This window comes from Rhinopithecus bieti, unplaced genomic scaffold, assembly GCF_001698545.2.
Source record: "Rhinopithecus bieti isolate Rb0 unplaced genomic scaffold, ASM169854v2 scaffold_10015, whole genome shotgun sequence".
Lineage (NCBI taxonomy): Eukaryota > Metazoa > Chordata > Mammalia > Primates > Cercopithecidae > Rhinopithecus > Rhinopithecus bieti.
Window position 1 is genome coordinate 1,607,769 of NW_016806417.1, and position 17,995 is coordinate 1,625,763.

Consider the following 17,995-nt stretch of genomic DNA (forward strand, 5'->3'; position numbering starts at 1 on the left):
TGCATTAATTAGTCTAGCTGTCAATTCTTCCACTCTTCTTTCAAGATTTTTAGTTTCTTTGCGCTGGGTACGTAATTCCTCCTTTAGCTCTGAGAAGTTTGATGGACTGAAGCCTTCTTCTCTCATCTCGTCAAAGTCATTCTCTGACCCGCTTTGATCCGTTGCTGGCGATGGGCTGAGCTCCTTTGCAGGGGGAGATGCGCTCTTATTTTTTGAATTTCCAGCTTTTCTGCCCTGCTTTTTCCCCATCTTTGTGGTTTTATCTGCCTCTGGTCTTTGATGATGGAACACACACAATATTTTAAATGATGAGAGAAAATTAAAGAAAATGAGAAAACAAATATTAACAAAATCAACTTAAGAAGAAATAGAAAATCTAAGTAGAACAATAACCTCAGAAGAAATTAAAAAGTAGTTAAAGGTGTATGCATTAAAAGGTACCAGGTTTAGATAATTTTATAGACCAGTTTCAGAATAACATTAAGAAAGATGTAATTTACATACTGCTTAATTGTTTCAAGGCAAATTAAAAAAAAAAAAAACAACTTCAGGATTACCTATGAGGCTAACAAAATTTTGCTACAAAAACAGAATAAGGAGAGAAAACACACAGATACACACACGTATACCTAAGACCGCAGAATTTTATGAACAATGCCAAAAACTTTAAACAAAGTATTAAGAAACAAAATTTAGCAATACAGTAAAAGAATAAACAGATCATGTTAATAAATGTTTTACCCCAAAATGCACCCCAAAATCTAATATTTGTTACAGTAACAGACTAAAACAACAAGCTTCCATTATCCTCCATAAGACCAGCAAGTGTAATTCAGCAAAGACATGAGAAATGAGCGCTCTTGTACCTTGCTCATTGAGAGCAATCTGATCTGCATGAAAATGTTAAATGTACATACTCTTCATCCCAGAAATTCCACTCTTGAGATTTATTCTAAAGACATATTCACATATGCTCAAGATATGCACAAATATGTTCATTGTGGCACTGTTCATAACGAAGGAAAACTGGAATACTATAAATATCCATCACTAAATAAATGATTACTTGAATGAATGCCTCCAAAACACATTTGATACAATTTGTCACCCATTCCTGATTTTAAAAAACAAAAAACAAAACAACAACAACAGAGAAACACTGAAGCCAACAAGAAAAACTCCCAATTCAATGAGGGGTAACTGCCAAAACTAGAGAAAACACCATCCCTACAAAAAGAAGGGCTGAAAGATGTAAACACTGGAAAGAAAGAGCAAAATCTATTTTCATTTGACAATTATATAATTTTCTACCTAGAAAATCCAGGAGAACCAACTGAAAAGGTATAAAAACCAGTAAGAGGGTTCAAAAGCATAACTAAGAAAAGACACAATACATAAAAAACAATAGCTTTCCTGTACACTAGCAATAGTCCATTAGAAAATACAGTGAAAGAATGATTCCCAGACCCACTTAAAGCCCAAACTGGAAAACACCTTAGAGGTAAACATAGCAAGAACAGGGAAGAACACTAAAAAACTTAACCAAAATGACTCTATAAGAAAGACTGAATACTTGGAGAATCATGCCACATTCTTGGAGAGGATGACTCAGTCTTTTAAGAAAATAAATTCTCCTCCAAATGAGTCTGTAAATGCAATGCAATTCCAACACAAATCTTAATTACACTTTTTTGGTGCAACTTGACAAGGATATTCAAAAGTACACCAGAAAGAGTAAACGTGCAAGGAAAATTTGAAGAAAACAAGAGAATAATGAAGGGATAATCTGCATACCAGAACATGCTACAAGGTTACAGTAACTAGCATAATGGTGCATCTGCCATGGGAATGGAGAAATAGATTAGTAACATAGAATAGAAAGTCTGGAACCAAAGACCAGTATATTGAGTGTTTATAATAAAATGACATTTCAACATAATGGAGAAAGGATTCAATAAAAAGGATTGAGAGGGTAGGATGTCCATCCATTGAAAAAATAAAATTAGATAAAATTGAATATCATTTCAGACCAGACAAAACAATAAAATTTCAGCTGGATTGAAGATACACATGTAATAGCCCACAAAAAGTGTAGATTTTGTTTTACATCCACAAAAGTGTTACGAAGCAAGAATAACACTTTTGTATCTTGGGTTGGGAAAGCCCTCCATCAACCAGAAATAAGGCTTGGAATTAACTAAGAGAAATCTTGACCATTTGACTGTATAAATGCTACGCAGAAATCGCAATATACTTACAACATATACAACATAGGAAGGTTAACTATCCTTTAAACTGTAACTAATAAAATCTGACAGAAAACTGAACAAGAGAAATAAACAGGAATATCCACAATAACAACAAATTGCCAATTAATGTTTGGAAACAAATGCTCAGTCACCCTAGTGAGATGGAGAAATGTACATTAAAATTAGGAGCCAGCATTATCCTCCATAAGCCTGTGCAAAAAATTAAATGATTGATAGAATAAGTGTAGACAATGAAGTGGGGACATGAGCTAGTCTTCCTCAGGAGGCATAAATTGTTAAAGGGTTTTTGCAAAGCAATTTGGGATCTGAAATTTTAAATGTGTACCCCTTTCAACCCAGCAATTCCACTACTAAGGATTTATTCTAAAGAAATATTTCCACATGCTCAAAATTATGCACAAAACTATTTCTATCTTTTGTAATAAGGAAAAAATGGAATAATCTAAATCTCCAGTGCTAGGGGAATAACTAAAGAGTTTGTGCATCCCTGTTACAGATTATCATGATTATCATGATTATCAGATTACCATGACGGAGGAGGAAGTCAGGGTTGTGTGGGGACTCTTTCATTTCTCTTCCTTACATGCCTTTCTGCCCAAGACCCTGTCTCTTCCCTTCCTCTTCATCCCAAGGACACTCACCATGATAGAGCCAACCACAGGGCCTTTGATCACCCACCACAGAGCTGTGCTGTCATTCATATCCCAGCAGCTGAAAGATGGACAGAGAGAAGCAAGATCGCGTCCGTGAGTCGCCAGCATAGAAGCCTGCAGGACACTGCACCATCTAGCTGGGCGCCCAACACGTTCACCACTGCAGCTCTCTGAGGAGGAGCTGGCTGGAAGAAGAGCTTTCCAGCGGGCTGCAGACTCCAGCCTGGTCCTGGCTCTGAAAATCCCCTCCTTCTTAGCCTCTATCTTTCCCTCCGCTCACCTATCAAGGCAGGGCATGAAGCCCAAAAGTCAGGATCACCAGTGAGCTCCTAGGAAAGGACCATTTTTCCCCATCAGACCTACAGCTCTTAGGATGTGACCTCCCCCTCAACATGCTTCCTCCCCTCCCTAAAAGGAAAACAGACACTCAGCTGAGTGCAGAAGTAGACAAGGGCTCAGAGACCTAGCACATTCTCTTGCTGGGTTGCTGGCTGAGACGCAGCTGGGTGGGTCACCTGCATGGGGCCAGGGCTCAGGTGGTGCCCAGTACTGGGCTTTACTCTGGGCCTGGCATTGAATGGTGTGTTGGGGGCAGTTCATGTGAAGTCAGGGCAGCTACTGAGAACCCATCTGTAAGAATCTACTCTGTGCTGTGGCCCTGACTCTTGAGCGTGTACTAACCCTGTGTCATCAAAGTAGAGTCTTAGCGTAGCCCACACCGTCACGCACACAGTTGGGGTCCCTGGGAGAACAAGAAAAAGAGGTCCATGAGAACAGGAAAACCAACATGGCCAATGTCCACTGCAGACCTGGGGCTCCCAGAGGCTATCGTTCCCCCATGAGATTTGGAATTCCTGGGAATTCTAACTGTTCCTCACACCCAGGCCTCCTAAGGGTCTACATCTCCCTCAGACCAAGGGCTGTCTTGTCTCTCAGAGGACTCCTGGGCATAACTCCACCCTGAGACAGTGGGCTGTCCACAGGCAAGAAGAATGAGAAAGAGTCCAAGAAAGAGCCTAGGCCATTAGACTCGGGCAGGGCAGTGCCCCCTCCTCACCTGACACTTCCTGAAGGCGGAACCAAAGACACACCTGGACACACCTGACCACAGGACCTGAGCCTGTCCAAGCCACAGCCAGGAACCTACCCCAGCCAATAATGGTGTACCAGTAGAAGTATCTCCTTTCAGGGAAGAAGGTCTCCACCAGCAGAGTGAAGAGGTACAGGCCCTCGATGAACAGCCAGAAGTAGTTGGACACAACACAGTAGTGGAAGAAAACCATGATGGCCTTACACTCCACCTGCAAGGAGAAGCACCGGGGTGAGGGGTGTGAGCCCAACAAGAACAGGAGCAGGGGAGAATCCTAGGGCCCTTTGGCTCTGGCATGCTCAGGCTCAAACATCCCAAGGATCTAAGAGAGTCAATATTCCTGGATCAAAGAGTTGAAAATTGCAGCATCCCATGATTCTGAGTCAAAGCTGCTCATGGAGGCAAAACTGCACACACAGGACAAAGACGGGTGGCAGATACAGAGCTTCCTCGCAACCAGCTCATCCTCCTTCACTTTCCTGCTCCTACCCTATCTCCCACAGAGGAGGGGAGGAAGGAGAGAATCAGCCAGAGGACCCTGCAGGAGGCTCCTTGGTATAATGAGGATTTGGACACCTTTCTGGTGGGGGGATACATATTCCTGGCTTCCAGAACTCTCTACTCATAGAGGCTCCCCAAGCATGTCCTCTGGTCAAGGCCCTGGACTTTACACTCTTCTTCCTAACCTACCTCCTCAAAGACCAGCTTCTCCGCATGCTACCTCCTCCAGAGGTGTGAGACCTGGGGAGGTGTCTCTAAAGACCCCTGGCCAATCAGCACCTGGGCTCCATCCCAGGCTAGTTAAATGACCAGGGGCTGGGTAAGCCCTCTCTCAGCATCAGTTTCCTTGTCAGTCAAGTGGGATTTGGTGTTCCCAGCTGACCTTCCTCCACTGTCTTGCCAAATGAAACATCCAGGGTAAGAGACAGGAAGCATTTGGCTGGAAGTTATGTCGTACATTGGCTCATCACCTACTAGTAACTTAATTCATGAGTTTTCACATAAACCAGGGGTGCTGGGGCAATGTCTTCACCTGCAGGAACACACTTGACCTGCAGGATGTCAGGCAGGTAATGTGCGTCCTAGGGAACCAAGGGGATGGTGCAGGGCCTTCCAGGCAGAGCCCTAATGGGCCTGCTCGGCTCACTCACGGTGGAGATGAAGCAGTGATTGCTGTCCTGCTCCGCATACAGAATCCAGTCTTTGATGAAGACGGAGATCGCCCTCAGCATGAACGACACAAACAGGTTCATGTGGATGAAGTTGCGTGTGCAGTGCAGCTTCCTACATGAGTGGGTCAGGGGAGAAAGAAGCCTTGGACCCCACAGCATTTCACACCCACCCTCCATGTGGGCATCTGTGGTGGGCCAACTCTGTGGCTTTATCTCAGCAGGTCTCCCACCCAGGCCACCTTTCTGCCAACCTCTCTAAATCCTCACTGACTTCCAGGCCCCTATAACCCAGATCCACCACCCCACATGGCCAGACTTCTCCCTCCTGTGGCCTCTGACTATCTAGACCAGGAAGACAAAAGCAAGGAATGCAGATTTCCTGCCCAGGCTCTGCCTGGCTGCATAGCCCTGGAAAAGTCAGTTGCCCTCTCTGGGGTGAAGTTTCCCATCTGTTATCCTTGGACTCGGGGAAATGCCTTCCAAGGGGTCTTCTAGGGCTGACATCAAGGGGTAGGGGAGAGATGGTCCAAGGCCTCTGAGGCCCTGGCCAGTTCTGGTGCTTGCTTGAATGCTGCTGAGGGTCTCACCGGAAGCGACACAGGATGACCATGGCAGTGGTGAGGGTGACGAGGGAAGTGCTGTAGCCAACCGTGTAGAGGGCCTTCACTGACAGGTAGTAATAATCCTGAAGGAGATCACAGGACAGGCAGGACTTCATGAGAGACCTGCCCACAGCCAGCCTGCCTCGGGCCTGCACGCAGTCTCCCAGGCCAGGGCCTGCCCACCTCCAGGCCTAGCTCCTCCTTCCTCTCTTCTGCTGATGTCATCTCCACCGCCTCCTATCCCTGGCCAAGCCTCTTACTCCCCTTTGCACAGTGTCAGCATTCTGCAGATGCTCAGTACATGCTGTTGAAGGCAAGAGCGCTGTCCAATCAGAACAGACAGCAGCCTTGGCCTGCACAAAGGTCCAGGAAGCCCCCTGCTGGGCCTGGCATTAACCCAGTGGCATTAATTCCAGTATCCTGGAAGAGTAGCCAGGTGTAGGTGGGGAGGAGTAGGCAGCATCCCAGCTGCTTCTCAGCCCCAGCAGGGGCTCATGAATGCTGCCTACTGACCTAAGTTTCCTCAGCCCCACCCTCATCACCTCTGGGGAGCAGGGTGCAGACACTCACCTGGTCCCCAGTCTCAGATTCATATTCATCAAACCCACAGGCATCAAAGTAATGAGGGAAGGGCTCCGACCAGCCATCCTCCGTGCAGTTCCGGCTCACCACTCCCATGTCTGCAGCAAAAAGAAAACTCAGTGAGGCCCAGAAATGATTAAGACGGCCCTGAAATTCTAATGCAAAAATTACGTGTTCAGTGGGAATTCCTGGAAACCCCTGTGACCAACTGGGAAGCATAGGGAAAGGTTTCGGAAATCAGTGATTGCTGATCAGAGGGATGGAGAGACAAGGAGCAAGCTCATCTCAACCAAAGATGGGGAGACTGCACTAGCTGAATTCAGCATCCCTGCATCCCTCCCCTCTGGAACATTTCTAAATGCTCATCAGGGATGGGCCTGAGTCCTCCCCTGGGCCCTGGATCAGCACTTCTCAAATGTCAGCGTGCAAAACCACCTAGGAGACTGATTACAAATGCAGATTCCAGGCCTGCCCTTAGGGATTCTCCGTCAGGAGATCTGGGCACTTTCAGGAATCCCCTCTGGTGACTGCAGGGTGTGAGTGGGGTCCTTGGCACACCTTGGGAACACGGTTTGATGTGATGCTTCCCCTCGGAGCTCTGAGCCTCACAGCAGCTGCAACATCTCGCATCGAGGGGACACAGGGCTTGCTTCATTAACAAGGTCCAGATTTCCACTAACACACGGCCGGATGTTATGAAGATATATATCTGGGTTTCTTTTAAAGTGTTGTCTTTCGGAGTTTGGGAGGGCTGTTTCCTGTCACTAATGTACTTTAATTTTAGTTTGGTTGACTTTAAGGCCATTCAGTGGGACACTCGAGAGGGTGGGATCAGTCATGGCCATTAAATGAATCATGTGCTGGCTGCACAGTAGAGTCTAGGCTGGTTTTTGCCCTGCCCAGGGCTGTGTTCGTCTTTCAAGATTGCTTTTTCATTCTCCCCTCACCCGATGGTTTATAATGGTGGGCCACTCATGTCCAGGGCAGGGGGCCGAGCAAGCAGCTCCCTTTTTCTCCAGCCCAGCACCTGAGTGTGACCCAGCCTGACACTGGAAGTATCTGGTCTATCGGGACACATGTGGTTGGTTCTTCCCCTTACAGCATTCAAAGACCAGGACATTGTATAAAACAAGAGACACCTGCAGAAAAGGGGCTCCAGTACCCATATTGTTGAACAGAAACCTCCCCTCTGCAGCCAACGCCACTTCCAGGGAGCTCAGGAAAGAGGCAAGGAGGGCAGCAGGTCAGCCCCTGCGGGAGGCAGAGGCCAAGAGAGGAGATCCTTCCAGTTTTCCAATCTGTGTCCCTTGCTTCCTGCATTAGAAGATCTAAGGCGAGTTCTCTTTAGCCAAGAAAGTCAGAAATGAACCTCCTGGGATATGAGTAACTCTGCCAGAAAGGAGAGTTCTGCCCACAACAGGGAGACTGGGCCCAGCCCTTCTCCAGCTCTGAGTTCTACGGCACAGGCTAAGGGGGAAGTTTGGCAAGCCCAGGAGAGCAAAGGAGCTCACTTCTGTCCCACAGCTGATGCCAAACTGTCCCTTCTTCCAGCAAATCTGTCTCAGGCAACCTCCTTTTAAGTCCCTCTGAACACTTCTTTCAGAAAGTCTGAATGTCCCAGGGAAATCACCACTGTGGCCAAGTTCCTTCCCCTCCTGGGGCCTCATTTCCTCTCTGCTTTGCTCACATCAGGATGGTGGGAAGAGGAAAGGGAAGCTGCTTTGAAAACAATTAAAAAAAAAAAAAGTTCTAGAAGGAAAAGCGGTTTCCTTTCTTTTATTTTCACTCTTTCTTTTTTTCCTTTTTATAACACAGTGTGGGCTCAGAAAAACATAAACCCTTTTGTTCAGAACTATTCTGTGAATTTGCCACTGTATTGTTCTGACAGAAATCTCCGGAAGATGGAGTGCTCTTGAGATTGTGAAAACCCCGCAGTGATTGCGCCTACTTCACTAGGCTGATTTGCCCCAGTAACTGCACAGGAACACAAAACTTTCAGGCAGCTTTCCCAAAGGGGTGCCCGTCCCGGGATAAGCCCATCAGCATCACCTGGAAGACTGGTGAGACAAGCACATTCTCAGGCCCCACCCCAGGCGGAATGAATAACAGACTGCCAGAAACCTGTGTTTAACAAGCGCGCAAGGTAACTGCAAAGCATGGTTAAAGTTTGAGAGCCACTGTTCTACATGTCGGAGTTCAGAAACAGTCAAGGATCATCCAATCCAAGAGTTCTTTATTTGAAGTCCACAAAGGGACTCTAAGACATCTGTGTCTCCCCTGAAATTCTACACATGATGTTCTGCCTGTGTGCTTTTCCATGAAGATAATCTGTACCTTTATCAGAGAAAAAAGTCGTCACCTGCCAAAGATCACACAGCCACAGAGGAGCAGAGCCCAGCCTGGGATGGGGTTCTCAAAGCTCACACATCAGCAGATGCCCTCCCTCCAGCCAGTCCATGGTCAACCCCAGCCTAACCCCTTACCTGAGAGATCTAAGGAGTTACTGTCACCAAAATCAGACTCTCCTGAAAAATACAGACATAGGCATGTATCAAAATGCCTGGCTTACAGTTAGCTACTGTTTACTCTCCGCCCCCGAAGGCTCAGGCTACCCCTGGTCTACAGGAAGTAGGGGATGGGGTCCTAGCCAAGAGGCAACATCACACACAGCAGCCACACACCTTCCTCACACACTGCACCTTCTAACACCACTCTCCCTTGCTTTGCATTTCTGTGATGTTCAGGATGGTCCAGGACTCAGTTCTCCACCACCACAGGTAATGGCAATGGGTACTGCCAGGAGGATGGAAGGGCCTCCAGAGTGGAGAGGAATGGGAGAAAATGAAAAGGGATGGTTCGGCCTTTTCAAAAAATGGGCAAAAAACAGCAAAGTGGGTCCAGGGCTTGGGGTTTCCTTTTTGGTGCTCAATCCTCCACCTCAGCCTCCAAAATTGCTCTTCATCAAAGGGAATCTGGAAGACTTCATCTTCAGACAGTTTTTCCTCTTTTCCTACTCTTTATTCCCATTTCCACCCTTTTCTTATGCCAAAACCCCTACTTGCAATGAGACCCCATTCCACCCCACCCCACCCCCTCAAAACTCCTTTCCCAAGGTCCAGCTGACATGCCACCTCTTCCTGGAAGCCTCCCCTGACTTCTTCACTATTCTGCCTGCATGCTGCATCATTCGCTCTTCTGTTCTGTTGCTCACTGTGCATTCCGGCTTCTTAGCTGTCAGGGATGTCAGTATCTGCATGGACTGATGCACATGTTCAGGTCTGTGCATATGCACATACATGCACCTGCACTCATGTGTGAGCTTGTTTCTTAGCACCTCCATTGGTGAGTCCCATCCTCCCAAACAAGCCTGTGAGGGACCTGAGGTCGTGCCTGTGTTGTGCATCTTCCTGTGCCCCACCTCCCACTTCCAGAATGGTCAAGGTCGGGGAGAGGGAAGGGAGGAAAGAGGAAAGAACCTGATCCCCAGTGAGCCTCTTACTCTACCCCCACCCCAATCCCAGCAGCCAGAGCCTGAGATCTCCTGAGGCTGGGCTCCTGCTGGATGGACAGAAAGACAGCGGTCTGTCCTCACCAAGGTTCCTCTTACCAATGGTTTCGGTCTCCCAGACTGAAACAGAGAGAAAGAGAGAGAGAAAAGTCAGAGGTGAGCAACAAGGTGAGAAAAGTCAGAGGCTGCTCTCCTTGGGTCTTGCTGATCACTTCCTCCTCCTTCCCAACCCCAAACATTAAAGAGGGCTCTGGGGGACCCAGAAGGCATGAGGACTATAAGCTGGGGACATTGGAGACCCACAGAACAGAAACGAGCTGAAGCATTTGAGAGGAGGAGGGAGATTAGTGCTCCCACATGTCCAATCTCTCCAATATCCTACACAGCCATAGTCATCACAACAGGCTACCTGGGAACGGAGAAGAAACAGAGGAATCCCATTCTCTCCCTGCAAAGTATTCAAGGCAAGTCTCACCAATCAAGCTTTGTGAACAGAGGTGCTAAAAGGCCCTGCCTTAATGAACCATTAAGAATCAGATGTAAATAACACCTTCATTGTGCCACTGCCAGAGGAAGGAGGAAGGAGAGAGTGTGGAGGAAAGTTTATCTTAAGAAAATCTTTTTTACTATTGATTCATTTTGCCTTTTGTTGCTAAGAAGAAGGAGTCTGGCATGGAATCTGACCCAGAGTAGATGTTCAATAAACAAACTTTAAAGAAATGACAGAATGAAAGAAATACATGAATGAAGGAAGTGATTAAGTTGGCTTCTACAGGAATGAATTGGAAATCAGGCTGAATCACTCACTGGCTGCCACCACGCCTGACAGCCCTCCAGTCCCACTGTATCTCTCACTCCAGCGCTTCCGCTGCCTGTATCCTCTTTCAAAATTCACTCTGGCCTGCTCAGGTCACACCCAATCCCCAAGCCCTCAGATGGGAGAGTTCAATGCCACCCTCCTCCTGGGCCGGCCGGTGGTCTGGAGGTGGAGGTATTGCTGCAGGGTGCAGCACATCTAAACAAACCTTGGGGTGGGAGCCAGAGACAGGGGCCTGGGGCCCCCAACACATGCCACTATTTTCTCTGCCACCTCCTGCAAGCCCCTCCCCATCCAGGGCAGAGTCGATTATTGGAATTCGAGGTTTGACAGCAAATTAGCAAATTTGCCTTTTGCCTCTCAGAGAGGACAGGGGACTGCAACAGGTAGGACTCAGTGCTGGAGTGGAGCCTGGAAACTTGCCTCTTCTAGAAGGACATCAGCCTAAGCCTTAGGCTGGAAAAGAAGAACGCTAAGGCCAGGTCGCATGGCCACACACAACTCGGACCCCTCTGATACCCTAGGGAGCCCCCGCCCATGGCTTCATACCCAGGAGGTGGCTCAGTAAGTCACCTGGCTGGAGCCAGCCCCACCAGCTCTCTCTGCCCAGCCCCAACTCAGTACCTTCAGCTGGCCACCCTGCCTCCTGTGACACTCACAGGGATCAGGTAGAAGGCCCGTGGGGGAGTTCACAGGTCCCAGCCGAAAGGCAGGAACCGTTCTGGAAGAGCCCAAGGGACCCCTATCCAAAGAAGCCATCTGCAGCTACCCCTTCCCCTCAGACACCCCCTGCCATGGAGATGGGGCTACCGGGCCTTCTGCCTGCAGGGAAAGCATTGCCTTCTCTCCCCTGCCCTCGCCCTACATCCCACCTGTGCACAGAGCTCAGCCACTCTGCCCACCTCGTGGGCTCCTCTATCTTTTTGGTGGCCCCTGGATATCTCCACAGCACTTCAGTGCCCCCCAGAGACCTCAAACACAGACACGTCCCAAACCCAGGTCTGCAGGACACTGCAGCCGCCCAGCCTTCCCTCTCAGGGAGGCACCATCGCACACCCACGCCTCCAAGCCCACATTCACGAGTCACCGACAGCACTGTGACACTGTTCCCTGTGTGTGGCACCCCTTCCCCAGGCAGCCCAAGACGCAGCTCCTCCCAACTTGAGCCCATGTAACTGCCTGAGGGCAGCTAGGGCCCAGAAAATGCTCTGCTGAGCAAATGTGAGTGTGCACCGGCCCCACTGGGCCTTGTGCCAGCATCTAAGTGGCTCTGAATGTGGATGTGGGTGTCTTGTGTCCAGCTGCCTTCCCCACGCATCTCATTCTGCCTGAGGGGGGTGTCTACATGCGCGTCTCTCTCCATGCCTCCCACTGGGCGCTGAGGATCTGTGGCTGTGGGAGGATGGTGACAATAATCCCAGCTAACATTTACTACTGCACATTCAAAACGCGCCAAGTCCTGTGCTAAGTGGCGTCCACAGCATCGCTCCACGTTACCCTCACAGACGCACCTGGGAGGGGGCCACCCGGCCACATACCCAACTGACAGACAGGGGCCTGGGCTGGAGGGTGAGTGACAGCCGGCATGGATCCCACGCGTGAGGATACAGCCTTGCTCTCATCCACAACCATGGTCCCCACATGTACCTGTGTCCCCGTGTGTGCACGTGTCTCTGGTTTCATCCCCCACACCACATGTGAGCTCGGGAGCAGGGACTGTCTGCCTACAGGGTGGCCTCCCTGCCCTTGGTGCTTGCCTGGGGCCGAGTTTGGGGAGCAGGCTAAGCCAGCGTGGCCTAAAGAGACTGAGATAAACCCACCTCGGTCTGGGTTGAAGATTCGGAAGAGTTCAGGGCAGCTGACCAGGACCATCTCACCCACGTTGGCAGGCTTCCAACACGTGATGTTGTCCCACATCCCAGGACAGCCTGTGGGTAAGACAGCCATGGTGAGAGGGGCTAGCCACACACACCCATACACACATATCACACACACCAACATACACAGCACACACACCACAGACACCACACACAGCAACCTACATGCTACACACACAACACACACACCAACAAACACACATCACACACATACCACACCACAGACACCATGCACATCACATACACACTACACATACATCACAGACACCACACAGCAACACACATCACACATATACAACACATACCACACGCATGCCACATACACCACACACACATCACACACGCATCACACACACCACATACACACACCAACCACTCACACATGCACCACACACATCACACACACCACACACATATATCATACACACCACACACACATACACCACATTCACACCCACACACATTACACACATCACACACACATACAACACACACACATCACACATGCACCACACACACATTACACATACCACACAGAGATCACACACAAACCACATATACCACATATACTACACACACACATCCTATACACACCACACACATGCACCACACACACCACACACATATCACACATATACACCACACACACATCACACACAACACACATCACATACTCACCACACATGCCATACACATACACATCACACACACCACACACATCACACACACCATACACATGTATGCACATACCACACACATCACACATGAATGCCCACACCCACACACACCACACACACACACACCACACACGCATCACACAGGTACACACACATCCCCACACTTATATATACACACACTGAGGTGTGCTCCATGGCTTACAAGCCAGGCCCTTGCAGGGGACCGGAAGTGGTTTAGCAGAGGGAAGGCAAGGCCTACAGTCTGAGGGAAGGCTGAGTCCTGTACTGGGAACATCCCTCAAACAGGAATGGAGACACAAGGCACTTCAGGAGCTCCTGGGTAGGGAAGGAGGGAGCCCTCACCTGTTTTCATACTGCCCCACACCCCGAAGCCCCACAGCCTCACAGCTGCACAACCTCACAGGATTGTGGGGAGGGGAGACACACCAGGCCAGGGCTGGATCCCTAGGAATGAGATGCTGAGATGCAGGGGTCTCTGCAGCAGCCTCTCCCACACGCCCCACCCTAGCCCCTCCTCAGCCACCACTGAGGGGTCCTACTTCAGACCCACCCCTCAGCAAGGCCCCCCACCCACCCTAGGGGGAGGGGCAGGAACAGGCTGGTCTAAGGCTGCTGCTCCACTCCCCCCACCTACCCCCAAGGCAGGCCCAGCAGGGGACACAAATTCATCAGCTGGAGAAGAGGGGAAAGCCAGCCAGGCAGAAGCCTGCATGCGCCACGCCAGAATTGTGAAAGGACTCGTAACCAGAAGAGGTGGAGGCAGGCACTGCTGCAGAGGCCCCCACAGCATCTCCAGGCTGATGGAGAGGAAGGGACAGGCCAACTGAGAGGTGTTTAGGAATCCCCAAGATTTGGTGCCTTATTGGACATGAACTGCGAGGAAGAGGAAACTGTCAAGCTTGATGACCAGATTTTCAGGTCTAGGGGACTCAGTGGCTCCTCTGACCCCTTTCCCCCCATGCTTGCCTCTCCTTCCAGCTCTGCCAGCCTCTGTAGAGTTCCCTGCACTGCCTGACGCCACCTCTTCCTGCTCCATCCCTGCTTCTCTGGCTCTGTCCTCCCACAATGCTGAAACACCTCTCACCAAGGTCACCACAGACCTCTTCGCTGCCAAATCCAAGGAACAATTTCAGCCTTTACTGGGTCCCCCCCACAGCCCTGACTGAATGCAGGTGCTGGTAGCTGCCCTGCCTTTGGTTGCCCATCCTGCCCACCTTGGATGAGCTCACCCTGCTCATGGATGTTACAGAATTGTATGTGGACAACTCCCAGTCCTCTGTGCTGTCCACTCTGTGAGGGTAGAGCCCACAGCTGGTTGCCTGCTGGACACCCCCATCTTGAAGAACCAAAGATGATTCAAACACTGCAGTCCAAGACTCAGTGCAGCATCTCCTACCCAAAGCTGATTGCCTGTTCCAGCCCCAGCTGGAAACTTGGGAGTCACCCCACTTCATCTCCTTCCCTTTAGTGCTCCTGATCAAGCCCTTGCTGGTTTTACCTTGAAACCTTGTGCAATCCATGCCCCACTCTCTATTCCTTCACCCTACTCAGTGAAGGAGCTCAGGACCCCTCACTGAGACCACAGGTACACAAACCCCATACAGCTATGACCACAAGCTTTTCAAAATGAATATCTGGCCATGTCACAAGCCCCCCACCAACAATCCCATGCTTTCTGGGCTCTTAGCACCCTCAATCCTTAACATGGTACTTACGACCCTACCACTCACTTTTCCTTCCAGCCTGTGGGTAGTGGTTGAGGCCATGGGATGAGACAGCTCACTTTGGGAAGGGCCGTAAAGTGAGAAGAGCATGGAGGAGGGAACCCTGGAGACCCCATATTTGGAGTGGGCAGAGGAAGCACAGGTAGTGATGCAAGCAGGAGAGAGTGGCAGAGGTATGGTGGGGAGGCAGGAGTGTGCAGTGCCAGGCAGCAGAGGGAAGCTGCAGGAAAGCAGCCTGCAGCTGTTAGGGATTATAAAGGAAGGCTATGGAGAAGGCTTCTGTGCCACGTCAGGGACAGCGAGTGACCGACAGCACCCGCCTCACAGGGCTGCTGTGACGATTAATGAGTTCACATGTGCAAAGCTGTCAGAACAGAGCCAGGCTCATTCAATGCCTCCTCACTGCTGTCAGAATCATTAATTTCATTATCCCAGTTAGGTGTCCCTGGGAACTACTCCCCTGAGAGGCCTTCATAGGCAGGGAGGTGAAGCAGGGACCTGCAAGGTGAGATGGCCTGGGGCAGGGCCGCTGACAGGCCCAGAGGACTCCTGGGAAGGTGCTGGAAAGAGGAGGGGCTTGGAGCAGGCACCATGAGCTCACAGTCTCTGTTAGGGTCCGTGACGCTTGAGTGCTGTTTGGACCAGAAGGTATCCACAGCTTCTAGACGGAGAAAATCCTGTCTCAGAATTCACACCCGGCTATTTTGGAGTTCGCACCCAGTCACATTGGCCCATAGCATCCTGCTCATGGAAAGACAGTTTGGGAGCCAGAGGTACCATAGAAAGCTCTGAGAAGAATAACCCAAGAAGGTAAAGACATTAAAGGCCAGATGAGGGGAGCCGGGTATCAGGTCTCATAGCAATAGGCCAGTCATCGATAATTCTTGTGTAACCGTTAGCAGAGGACATCTAGCCAGCATGTGCTTGGCTGTGACATCATGTCCTTGAAAGAGACCCAACAGCACATCTTTGGCTGCAGCAGCCCATGTTGACCGTGGAACGGCCGTAGAGCGTGGCTGCGTCTGGCCCATGCCCCGGGAGCCCCAGCCAACAGATGTTCCCTTAATGGAGAACATTAGGCCCGGGCACAGCCAGCTGCTGCTACCAGCTGACACTGCCGAGGTCACAGGGCCACTTCAGAGAGAATGAGCAGGGTCATGAGGGTTGAGGTCAAGGAAGGCTGCAAAGGTCAGGCGGGTGGCACGAGGGGAGAAGGGGGCTCTCATTGGCAGCAGAACAGGGGATGCATTCTCTTAACTACTATTTACTGAGTACCTGCCTTGTGCCAGGGACCATCTATGCACCAGGGCCAGTAGTGGAGAAAAAGACAAAGCTGTGAAATTGATGTTTGAGGGCAGAGTGAGGGGAAAGGGCAGGTCTCTACTCAGCGTTAGCACCGGAAGCCCTAAAACTTGAGTTCTGATCTCCTTCTGCCACAGGCTCACTTGTGACTCAGGCCAGTCACCACCCCCTCCACCATGATTCACGTTTCCTATGTGCACACGGACAACTGAGTGTCTCTGTGAACTCCCAGCTTTGAGTGAACAGAGCTCAAATCTGGAACAGAGATTCACCCAGGACCTATTGGTGCCCAGAGGATAGTTGGGGCAGCTAAAGGTGCCTAAAGGGCATCTGCTAAAGTGCCCCACCCCAGCCCGGGGCCTGGGAGCTGTCAGGATATATCTGCCACAGCTCTCAAAGCCCTCCTGGCACCCCGTATGTCCCCAGCCTGGGCCCCCTCTAGAGTCCTGAAGACAATTTGTATAGTACCAGGGCAGGTGGGAAACCTAGAATGAGAGCTCAGGACCCCAGGACCCAAAGACAATGTCCCTGACCCTATCGAGAGCTCGAAGGCCTCCACTCAGCCCTCTAGCCTGCATTGCTGGGGTCTCAGGAGACTCACAGCTGCCTCCCTGGGGCTCCCTAGAATGCCCTGGTGCCCATTTCTCTTGCAGTTACCACCTCCCAGCCCAGCACAGATGGGAAGACCCAGCAGGCTCCCACCTCCTCTCGTCTTTTGAATGGAAGTTGCTCTGGCCTCAGCGGATTGGAGCTGAATCCTCCCAGGCCCCTTTCCCTGGAGCATGGGAGGATGGGAGTTGGGCTCCTGAGACAGCCTTGGGTTTTTCTAACTAAAAACAGCAACTGATTTTCCTTCCACTCACACACAGTACGTCCAGCTTCTACAGACCCATATGTTCCACACTCCAGTCTCAACAAAGCTAAATTTTGTTGAGACTGGAAGATTTCAAGATGCCTTTTCTCCTTCCTCTCCCCCTCCTTCCCCTCCTCCTTTTATCTTTTTTTTTCTTCCCACTTTCTTCTCCCTCTCTCTTTTAATTACTCATTTATTCAAGACATACTGAGTCAGATGATGCACAGCAATACCAGAGTGAATAGAAAGGACCCAGTGTCTGCCTTCACAGAGCTCTTAGTCCAGTTGTATTAATAATTTTAGATTTTTATGCTAAATTTTTAGAGATGCCACTGGATGGTGTATTCATTCCCTACTGCTGCTGTAAGTGTGTAAGCAAACTTACTGTCTTAAAATGGCACAACTATCATCTTATATTCCTGCAGGTCAGAAGTCTGAAATGGGTCTCATTGGGCTAAAATTAAGGTGTCAGCAGGGTTGCCTTTCATCTGGAGGTTCTAGGGGAGAATCCATTTCCTTGCCTTTTCCAGATTTAAGAGGCCACCCACATTCCTGGGCTCATGGCCCCTTCCTCCCTCTTCGAAACCAGCAGCTTTGCGTCCTCAAGTCTCTCTTCTTCTCTGATTCTCCTACCTCCATCTTTCACTTGTAAGGACCAATGTGATTATTCTGGGTCCACCCAAATAACCCAGGATAAAATTCTCAGTTCAAGATCCTTAATTCCCTCTGTAAAGTTCTTTTTGCTATGTAAAGTAACACATTCACAGGTTTCAGGGATTAGGATGATGTGGGCCTCTCAGGGCGGGGTGGGGAGCATTATTCAACCTACCACAGAGAGGCTTTAAGA

The 17,995-nt window shown here is 49.9% G+C and overlaps 1 protein-coding gene across 9 annotated transcripts in view; it reads right to left on the bottom strand.

Moving 5' to 3' along the window:
• The window catches only part of ADCYAP1R1 (ADCYAP receptor type I), a 63,105-nt gene that overhangs the window by 24,971 nt on the left and 20,139 nt on the right, over positions 1–17,995 (bottom strand). For 4 of the 9 annotated variants that reach the window (XM_017876431.1, XM_017876428.1, XM_017876427.1 and 1 more), the window contains exons 4-12: positions 12,515–12,622; positions 9,977–9,997; positions 8,853–8,894; positions 6,358–6,467; positions 5,773–5,870; positions 5,165–5,297; positions 4,071–4,224; positions 3,605–3,665; positions 2,912–2,981 (exon numbers count right to left, since the gene is read on the bottom strand). In XM_017876431.1, coding sequence (XP_017731920.1) covers positions 2,912–2,981; positions 3,605–3,665; positions 4,071–4,224; positions 5,165–5,297; positions 5,773–5,870; positions 6,358–6,467; positions 8,853–8,894; positions 9,977–9,997; positions 12,515–12,622 — 797 coding nt within the window. The remainder of the gene's footprint in view (positions 1–2,911; positions 2,982–3,604; positions 3,666–4,070; positions 4,225–5,164; positions 5,298–5,772; positions 5,871–6,357; positions 6,468–8,852; positions 8,895–9,976; positions 9,998–12,514; positions 12,623–17,995) is intronic. The other 5 variants (XM_017876436.1, XM_017876434.1, XM_017876433.1 and 2 more) reach the window with 3 other exon arrangements.